This window comes from Oncorhynchus masou, chromosome 8, assembly GCF_036934945.1.
Source record: "Oncorhynchus masou masou isolate Uvic2021 chromosome 8, UVic_Omas_1.1, whole genome shotgun sequence".
NCBI lineage: Eukaryota > Metazoa > Chordata > Actinopteri > Salmoniformes > Salmonidae > Oncorhynchus > Oncorhynchus masou.
In genome coordinates, this window is record NC_088219.1 from 36,558,096 (window position 1) to 36,568,095 (window position 10,000).

The window sequence follows — 10,000 nt, forward strand, 5'->3', positions numbered from 1 at the left end:
TCTCTCCTTTCTATCTCTCCCTTTCCTTTCAATCTCTCCCTTTTCCTTTCTATCTCTCCCCTTTCCTTTCTATCTCTCCCTCTCCCTTTTCCTTTCTATCTCTCCTTTCCTCTCCCTTTTCCTTTCTATCTCTCCTCTCCCTTTTCCTTTCTATCTCTCCCTCTCCTTTCTATCTCTCCCTTTTCCTATCTCTCCCTCTTCCTTTCTATCTCTCCCTTTTCCTTTCTATCTCTCCCTTTTCCTTTCTATCTCTCTCCCTTCCTCTCCCTTTTCCTTTCTCTCCCTTTCCTTTCTCCTCTCCCTCCCTTTTCCTTTCTATCTCTCCCTCCTTTCTATCTCCCTTCCTTTTCCTTTCTATCTCTCCCTCTCCCTTTTCCTTTCTATCTCTCCCCTCCTTTCTTTATCTCTTTTCCCTCTCTCCCTTTCCTTTCTATCTCCTTTCCTATCTCTCCCTTTTCCTTTTATCTCTCCCTCTCCCTTTTCCTTTCTATCTTTCTTTCTATCTCTCCCTTTTCCTTTCTATCTCCCTCCTTTTCCTTTCTATCTCTCCCTCTCCCTTTTCCCTATCTCTCCCTTTTCCTTTCTATCTCTCCCTTTTCCTTTCTATCTCTCCTTCCCTTTCCCTTTCTTTCTATCTCTCCCTTTTCCTTTCTATCTCTCCCTTTTCCTTTCTATCTCTCCCTTTTCCTTTCTATCTCTCTCCCTTTTCCTTTCTATCTCTCCCTCTCCCTTTTCCTTTCTATCTCTCTTTTCCTTTTTCCTTTCTATCTCTCCCTTTTCCTTTCTATCTCTCCCTTTTCCTTTCTATCTCTCCTTTCTATCTCTCCCTTTTCCTTTCTATCTCTCCCTCCCTTTTCCCTTTCTATCTCTCCCTCTCCCTTTTATCCTTTCTATCTCTCCCTTTTCCTTTCTATCTCTCCCCTCTCCCTTTTCCTTTCTATCTCTCCCTTTTCCTTTCTATCTCTCCCTTTTCCTTTCTTTATCTCTCCCTTTTCCTTTCTATCTCTCCCTCTCCTTTCTATCTCTCCCTTTTCCTTTCTCTCTCTCTCCCTTTTCCTTTCTCTCCCTCTCCCTTTTCCTTTCTATCTCTCCCTCTCCCTTTTCCTTTCTATCTCTCCCTTTTCCTTTCTATCTCTCCCTTTTCCTTTCTATCTCTCCCTCTCCCTTTTCCTTTCTATCTCTCCCTTTTCCTTTCTATCTCTCCCTTTTCCTTTCTATCTCTCCCTTTTCCTTTCTATCTCTCCCTTTTCCTTTCTATCTCTCCCTCCCTTTTCCTTTCTATCTCTCCCTCTCCCTTTTCCTTTCTATCTCTCCCTTTTCCTTTCTATCTCTCCCTCTCCCTTTTCCTTTCTATCTCTCCCTTTTCCTTTCTATCTCTCCCTCTCCCTTTTCCTTTCTATCTCTCCCTTTTCCTTTCTATCTCTCCCTTTTCCTTTCTATCTCTCCCTTTTCCTTTCTATCTCTCCCTTTTCCTTTCTATCTCTCCCTCTCCCTTTTCCTTTCTATCTATCTCTCCCTTTTCCTTTCTATCTCCCTTTTCCCTATCTCTCCCTTTTCCTTTCTATCTCTCCCTTTTCCTTTCTATCTCTCCCTTTTCCTTTCTATCTCTCCCTTTTCCTTTCTATCTCTCCCTTTTCCTTTCTATCTCTCCCTTTTCCTCTCCCTTTTCCTTTCTATCCCTCTCTTTCTATCTCTCTCTCCCTTTTCCTTTCTATCTCTCCCTTTTCCTTTCTATCTCTCCCTCTCCTTTTCCTTTCTATCTCTCCCTTTTCCTTTCTATCTCTCCCTTTTCCTTTCTATCCCTTCCCTCTTTCCTTTTCTATCTCTCCCTTTTCCTTTCTATCTCTCCCTTTTCCTTTCTATCTCTCCCTTTTTCCTTTCTATCTCTCCCTCCCTTTTCCTTTCTATCTCTCCCTTTTCCTTTCTATCTCTCCCTCTCCCTTTTCCTTTCTATCTCTCCTCTCCCTTTTCCTTTCTATCTCTCCCTTTTCCTTTCTATCTCTCCCTTTCCTTTCTATCTCTCTTTTCCCTCTCCCTTTTCCTTTCTATCTCTCCCTTTTCCTTTCTATCTCTCCTTTTCTTTATCTCTCTCCTTTTCCTTTCTATCTCTCCCTTTCCTTTCTATCTCTTTTCCTTTCCTCTCCCTTTTCCTTTCTATCTCTCCCTTTTCCTTTCTATCTCTCCCTCTCCTTTTTCTTTCTCTCCCTCTCCCTTTTCCTTTCTATCTCCCTCCCTTTCCCTTTCTCTCCCTCTCCCTTTTCCTTTCTATCTCCCTTTTCCTTTCTATCTCTCCCTTTTCCTTTCTCTCTCTCTCCCTTTTCCTTTCTATCTCTCCCTTTTCCTTTCTATCCTTTTCCTTTCTATCTCTCCCTTTTCCTTTCTATCTCTCCCTCTCCCTTTTCTCTTTCCCTATCTCTCCTCTCCCTTTTCCTTTCTATCTCCCTTTTCCTTTCTATCTCTCCCTTTTCCTTTCTATCTCTCCCTTCCTTTTCCTATCTCTCCCTTTTCCTTTCTATCTCTCCCTTTTCCTTTCTATCTCTCTCCCTTTTCCTTTCTATCTCTCCCTCTCCCTTTTTCCTTTCTATCTCTCCCTTTTCCTTTCTATCTCTCCCTTTTCCTTTCTATCTCTCCCTTTTCCTTTCTATCTCTCCCTTTCCTCTTCTCTCCCTTTTCCTTTCTATCTCTCCCTTTTCCTTTCTATCTCTCCCTTTTCCTTTCTATCTCTCCCTTTTCCTTTCTATCCTTTTCCTTTCTATCTCTCCCTTTTCCTTTCTATCTCTCCCTTTTATCTCTCCCTCTCCCTTTTCCTTTCTATCTCCCTTTTCCCTCTCCCTTTCCCTTTCTATCTCTCCCTCTCTTTCCCTCTCCCTTTTCCTTTCTATCTCTCTCCCTTTTCCTTTCTATCTCTCCTCTCCCCCTTTTCCCTTTTTTCTATCTCTCCCCCTTTTCCTTTCTATCTCTCCCTTTCCTTTTTCTATCTCTCCCTTTTTTTCCTCTCCCTTTTCCTTTATCTCTCCCTTTTCCTTTCTATCTCTCCCTTTTTTTCTTTCCTCTCCCTTTTCCTTTCTATCTCTCCCTTTTCCTTTCTATCTCTCCCTTTTCTTTCCTCTCCCTTTTCCTTTCTATCTCTCCCTTTTCCTTTCTATCTCTCTCCCTTTTCTTTCTCCTCCCTCTCCCTTTTCCTTTCTATCTCTCCCTTTTCCTTTCTATCTCTCCCTTTTCCTTTCTATCTCTCCCTTTTTCCTTTCTATTTCTCTCTCCCTTTTCCTTTCTATCTCTCCCTTTTCCTTTCTATCTCTCCCTTTCCTTTTCCCTTTTCCTTTCTATCTCTCCCTTTTCTTTCTATCTCTCTCCCTTTCTTTCTATCTTCCTTTCTATTTCTCTCTCCCTTTTCCTTTCTATCTCTCTCCCTTTTCCTTTCTATCTCTCCCTCCCTTTTCCTTTCTATCTCTCCCTTTTCCTTTCCTCTCCCTTTTCCTTTCTATCTCTCCCTCTCCCTTTTCCTTTCTATATCTCTCCCTTTTCCTTTCTATCTCTCCCTTTTCTCTATCTCTCCCTCTCCCTTTTCCTTTCTATCTCTCCCTCTCCCTTTTCCTTTCTATCTCTCCCTCTCCCTTTTCTTTCTATCTCTCCCTTTTCCTTTCTATCTCTCCCTTTTCTTTCTATCTCTCCCTTTTCCTTTCTATCTCTCCCTTTTCCCTCCCTTCCCTTTTCCTTTCTATCTCTCCCTCTTTTCCTTTCTCTCTTTTCCTTTCTATCTCTCCCTTTTCCTTTCTATCTCTCCCTTTTCCTTTCTATCTCTCCTTTCCTATCTCTCCCTCTCCCTTTTCCTTTCTATCTCTCCCTTTTCCTTTCTCTCCCTTTTCCTTTCTATCTCCCTTTTCCTTTCTATCTCTCCCTCTTCCTTTCTATCTCTCCCTTTCCTTTCTCTCCCTCTCCCTTTTCCTTTCTATCTCTCCCTTTTCCTTTCTATCTCTCCCTTTTCCTTTCTATCTCTCCCTCTCCCTTTTCCTTTCTATCTCTCCCTTTTCCTTTCTATCTCTCCCTTTTCCTTTCTATCTCTCCCTTTTCCTTTCTATCTCTCCCTTTTCCTTTCTATCTCTCTCTCCCTTTTCCTTTCTATCTCTCCCTTTTCCTTTCTATCTCTCCCTTCCCTTTTCTATCTCTCCCTTTTCCTTTCTATCTCTCCCTCTCCCTTTTCCTTTCTTCTATCTCTTTCCTTTTCCTTTCTATCTCTCCCTTTTCCTTTCTATCTCTCCCTTTTCCTTTCTATCTCCCTCTCCCTTTTCCTTTCTATCTCTCCCTTTTCCTTTCTATCTCTCCCTTTTCCTTTCTATCTCTCCCTTTTCCTTTCTATCTCTCCCTTTTCCTTTCTCCCTCTCCCTTTTCTCTTTTCCTTTTCTCTTTCTATCTCTCCCTTTTCCTTTCTATCTCTCCCTTTCTATCTTTCCTTTCTATCTCTCCCTTTTCCTTTCTATCTCTCCCTCTCCCTTTTCCTTTCTATCTCTCTCCCTCTCCCTTTTCCTTTCTATCTCTCCCTCCCTCTCCCTCCCTTTTCTATCTCTCCCTTTCCCTTTTATCCTTTCTATCTCTCCCTCCTTTCTATTTCCTTTCTATCTCCCTTTCCTTTCTATCTCTCTCCCTCTCCCTTTTCTTTCTATCTCTCTCTCTCCCTTTTCCTTTCTATCTCTCCCTTTTCCTTTCTATCTCTCTTTCCTCTCCCTTTTCCTTTCTATCTCTCCCTTTTCCTTTCTATCTCTCCTTTCTATCTCTCCCTCTCCCTTTTCCTTTCTATCTCTCTCCCTTTCCTTTCTATCTCCTTTCCTTTCTATCTCTCCCTTTTCCTTTCTATCTCTTTCCCTATCTCTCCCTTTTCCTTTCTATCTCTCCCTTTTCCTTTCTATCTCTCCCTCTCCCCTTTCCTTTATATCTCTCCCTTTTCCTTTCTATCTCTCCCTCTCCCCTTTCCTTTCTATCTCTCCCTCTACCTTTTCCTTTCTATCGCTCCCTTTTTTATCTATTTCTCCCTTTCTATCTCTCTTTCTCTACCTTTCTATCTCTCTACCTTTCTATCTATCTCTCCCCCTCTCCCACTACCTTTCCATCTATCTCTCCCTCTCTCCCTCTACCTTTCTATCTCTCTGCCTTTCTATCTATCTCTACCTCTCCCCCTCCACCTTTCTATCTATCTCTAACACTCTCTCCCTTTCTCTCTCCCCCCTCCCCCTCCCTACCTTTCTATCTATCTCTCCCTCTCTCCCTCTACCTTTCTATCTCTCTGCCTTTCTATCTATCTCTACCTCTCTCCCTCTACCGTTCTATCTATCTCTACCTCTCCCCCTCTACCTTTCTATCTCTCTGCCTTTCTATCTTTACCTCTCTCCCTATCTCTACCTCTCTCCCAATACCTTTCTATCTATCTCTACCTCTCCCCCTCTACCTTTCTATCTCTCTGCCTTTCTATCTATCTCTACCTGTCCCCCTACCTTTCTATCTATCTCTAACACTCTCTCCCTTTCTATCTCTCCCCCCTCCCCCTCCCTACCTTTCTATCTATCTCTCCCTCTCTCCCTCTACCTTTCTATCTCTCTACCTTTCTATCTATCTCTACTTCTCCACCTCTACCTTTCTATCTCTCCGCCTTTCTATCTATCTCTACCTCTCTCTCTCTACCTTTCTATCTCTCTGCCTTTCTATCTCTCCCCCCTCCCCCTCCCTACCTTTCTATCTATCTCTCCCTCTCTCCCTCTACCTTTCTATCTCTCTGCCTTTCTATCTATCTCTACCTCTCTCCCTCTACCTTTCTATCTATCTCTACCTCTCTACCTTTCTATCTCTCTGCCTTTCTATCTATCTCTACCTCTCCCCCTCTACCTTTCTATCTATCTCTACCTCTCTACCTTTCTATCTCTCTGCCTTTCTATCTATCTCTACCTCTCCCCCTCTACCTTTCTATCTCTCTGCCTTTCTATCTATCTCTACCTCTCCCCCTCTACCTTTCTATCTATCTCTACCTCTCCCCCTCTACCTTTCTATCTATCTCTACCTCTACCTTTCTATCTCTCTGCCTTTCTATCTATCTACCTTTCTATCTATCTACCTTTCTATCTATCACTACCTCTCCCCCTCTACCTTTCTATCTATCTCTACCTCTCCCCCTCTACCTTTCTATCTCTCTACTTTTCTATCTACCTCTCCCCCTCTACCTTTCTATCTATTTCTACCTCTCCCCCTCTACCTTTCTATCTCTCTACCTTTCTATCTATCTCTACCTCTCCCCCTCTACCTTTCTATCTCTCCCCCCTCCCCCTCCCTACCTTTCTATCCATCTTTCCCTTCTCCCGCTCGTTCTCCATCTCCAGGTGACGTTCACCAAGAGGAAGTTTGGCCTGATGAAGAAGGCGTACGAGCTAAGCGTGCTGTGTGACTGTGAGATCGCCCTCATCATCTTCAACAGCACCAACAAGCTGTTCCAGTACGCCAGCACCGACATGGACAAGGTGCTGCTCAAGTACACCGAGTACAACGAGCCTCACGAGAGCAGGACCAACTCTGACATCGTGGAGGTGGGTCCCACACAGTTTATTTGCAGACTGATTCACAAACATGGTTTCCCAGGTCTAATAGCAGATGAGATATCTGATTATAAGTACATGTTCAGTTTGTTGAATTAACAGTGGAATTCAGCTAGTCTGATGGTATTTTGTGACATTCGGTACTCAGACCCGTGTGTGTGTGTGTGTGTGTGTGTGTGTGTGTGTGTGTGTGTGTGTGTGTGTGTGTGTGTGTGTGTGTGTGTGTGTGTGTGTGTGTGTGTGTGTGTGTGTGTGTGTGTGTGTGTGTGTGTGTGTGTGTGTGTGTGTGTGTGTGTGTGTGTGTGTGTGTGTGTGTGTGTGTGTGTTGGGCTCATGGCCCACGGCTCAGGGAGGCTAACGTGTGCAGGTCTGAGTCGGCCAGCCTGGAGTTACTTAACGATGTTAAGGAACAAGGTGTCCCCCTCACACACACGTCCAACATCCCCATTCAACCCTCTCCAGGGCCACCCAGCGGACCATGGTCCATGTGACAGAAGGTTAGGGAGGTTTTAGGGGTCAGAGTTCACAGGACAGGTGTGTTGGATTCCGGCTCTGGAACGTTGGCAGGAATCTGCGCCGGCTTGGAGGAGAGTTGGTGTGGTCTTATATAGGATCCTGTTGAAGAGGAGGAGAAGGAGGGAGAACAGAGAGATCAGTGAAAGATGTGCGTTCCCACACAGGCCACGAGCCTCCCATTGGGAGTAGTGGGAAAACCGAGCTTGGTAGAGTTTTGGTAGAGTGCAGAAGGGGGTGGGGATGTTAAATGTGTGGGAATGGGGACTTCTAGCACTGCAGAAAGCTGGGGGGGGGGGGGGGGGAGATATGCAGCTCAGTTCTGGGACTATCCCATGTGTTCCATTGTACACCGGGCAAACTAAATCAACCAAGAACAGCTCAAATATTCCTCAGAGTTTCACATTTGAGCCCGATCTGGAGGTTATGTGTCGACGTGTCAGTGTTGTATAACGTGGTGTTTTGCCTGATAGCTGATGTTGTAACGTGGTGTGAAGGTGGGTCAGGTCTCCCTCTTCACCTGTCCTCCACGAGGCCACTTCATGGTTAGTCTGCCAGCCCCGACAGGAGCAGCATATCATTTACTGTTAATCTACTGTAATCTACCATAATCCCATCACACTCAATTACTGTAATCTCAATATGCTCCTTCTAATCCCTCTCACCAAGCGTCAACTCCTCCTCTCCCTTCATCTCTTCTCCCCATCCCTCCTCTCTTTCCTCCCCCCTCTGTAGTCTATCTCCTGGGGGATGGATATTTCCCTCCTTTTTCTGTCCCAGTTCCCTCTCTCTCCTCTCTCACTTTCAAGCCTCTCTATCGCTCCCTCGGGCCCCTTCCCCTCCTTTCTCCCTTACCCTCTATGCCAATTTATTCCCTTCGAGATTGTTTGTGTTCCGTCTACCTATCAGCCTCTCGACCCCCCCCCCCCCCCACTCTTGACCTTTTCTGTCTCCGTCCCTCCCTCCCTCTCAGCCAGTGTGTTTGGTTAGTTCATTCTAACTGGTTTCCCCTCCAGCTCTCTTACCACAGAGTTGATAGAGCCACTGTGACTTCATGCACATGCATGCCAGTGCATTCCTGTGCTTTGAGTTGTGTGCTCTGTTTGTGTGTGTGTGTGTGTGTGTGTGTGTGTCTGTTGTTGGTGCTCTTAAATGTTTTCACCTGCAAATATGCTGCTGTCCACACGACTCACACCACAGACGCAGAGCGCGACAATCTGGAGACAGAAAAGACCAAAGTGAAGCAGAAATGACCCCGACCCAGTCTTTTTCCTGGAGTGTGTCCTGTCCATAAATTGGTAGTGACTTTCAATATACTATAACAACATACGGGTATATTTCTCAGCATCTCACACAGCTCCCGTGCTTTGTATTGGTGAAAAAACTCATGACCTGTGAAACCTTGTGAGCCATAGAACTATCTGCCTGACAGGAATGGAGCAGAATAGAGTCTCCTTTGTCCGAGTTTCTTTCCCCAATAATGAGGGGGTGTGTGTGTGTGTGTGTGTGTGTGTGTGTGTGTGTGTGTGTGTGTGTGTGTGTGTGTGTGTGTGTGTGTGTGTGTGTGTGTGTGTGTGTGTGTGTGTGTGTTGGAGCTTGTTGGATTTGTTGCTCGTGGATCAGGATCATGGCTATAAATAACGGAGAACTTCTGCATTCCTCACCACTTTTCTACTAACTCTATTTCGCTCCATTCTGTGGTGTGTGTGTGTGTGTGTGTGTCGCAGATTGAAAACAGCTGAAGCTCTCAGTGAGGCTCGTCAAAAAGAACACACAAAACACACACACACAGTCCCAGTGGTTACTCCAGCTCTCTTTGTGTAGTCAATTCCTTCCTGTTAAATGCCTGGAAACCAGCAGCGGGCTAAAAATAGCCCGCTGCTGCTAAGAATAGCCTCTCTGGGATGTGCGTATGTGTGTGTGTGTTGTATGTGTGTGTGTGTGTCTTGGCGGGCTGGCAGACATGAGGAGAAATGGAGGGGTCGTGTAACTTGGTCAAAAAAACTTTAGATTTTATCTCATTTTAACATTCTGTCATAAATAGCACATGTCCAACTTCATAAAAAAACAAGTTTTCCCATCTCAAGAGTTTATATAAAAAATGATAATAACTACAGAAAGTACCTATTATGTGCCAAATAAAGTAACAGGGTTGACCACTTCATCTTAAATTGTGTTTGTTGTGTGCAATTGATAGGGAGGAGCAATTTTTTACCTTTATTTAACCAGGCAAGTCAGTTAAGAACAAATTCTTATTTTCAATGACGGTCTGTGGGTTAACTGCCTGTTCAGGGGCAGAACGACAGATTTGTACCTTGTCAGCTCGGGGGTTTGAACTCGCAACCTTCCGGTTACTAGTCCAACACTCTAACCACTAGGCTACCCTGCCACCCCAAGCCTCTTGAATGGAAGCTTCACAATAAAATTTAAAAAAATTAATTGTCAAAGATTTTTTTGCCTGTCTATCTATGAGTAAGAGGGTTGAAGTGTTTTCCAACACAAAACAACAGAAAATTACAAAAAAAGTAAAACCAGCTCACCTGCTTTTAACATTATGATTTGACTATTAATTAGATGTTCAATGTTTCTTTAGATTTAAAAAAATAAATACAAAAAAAAAGGAATCTTTTCACCATATTAATACGAGACTTCAGTTCACGTAAAAGGGTTGACCTTAAACTGAGGGGACAGACGCAAATGAATCACTATCAAATAAATGAAATAAATAAATGATCATCTTCATGAATAACTTTGTCAAAAGTTAAAGTTGGAATAATGCTGTGAAAATGACCATGATGCTCCCTTATTGTAAGAGCTGTTTTCAAAATAAAAGCTAGAAGTATTTGGTTTTAACATCATCACCTCTCCATTAAACATCATATTCAGAACTGCGCATTTCCGATTATTCCACC

General features: G+C 43.9%; 1 protein-coding gene across 3 annotated transcripts in view; it reads left to right on the forward strand.

Annotated features, from left to right (window-relative positions):
• Positions 1 to 10,000, forward strand: part of mef2ca (myocyte enhancer factor 2ca) — an 18,607-nt gene that overhangs the window by 904 nt on the left and 7,703 nt on the right. For all 3 annotated transcript variants that reach the window (XM_064972331.1, XM_064972332.1, XM_064972333.1), the window contains exon 2: positions 6,363 to 6,566. In XM_064972331.1, coding sequence (XP_064828403.1) covers positions 6,363 to 6,566 — 204 coding nt within the window. The remainder of the gene's footprint in view (positions 1 to 6,362; positions 6,567 to 10,000) is intronic.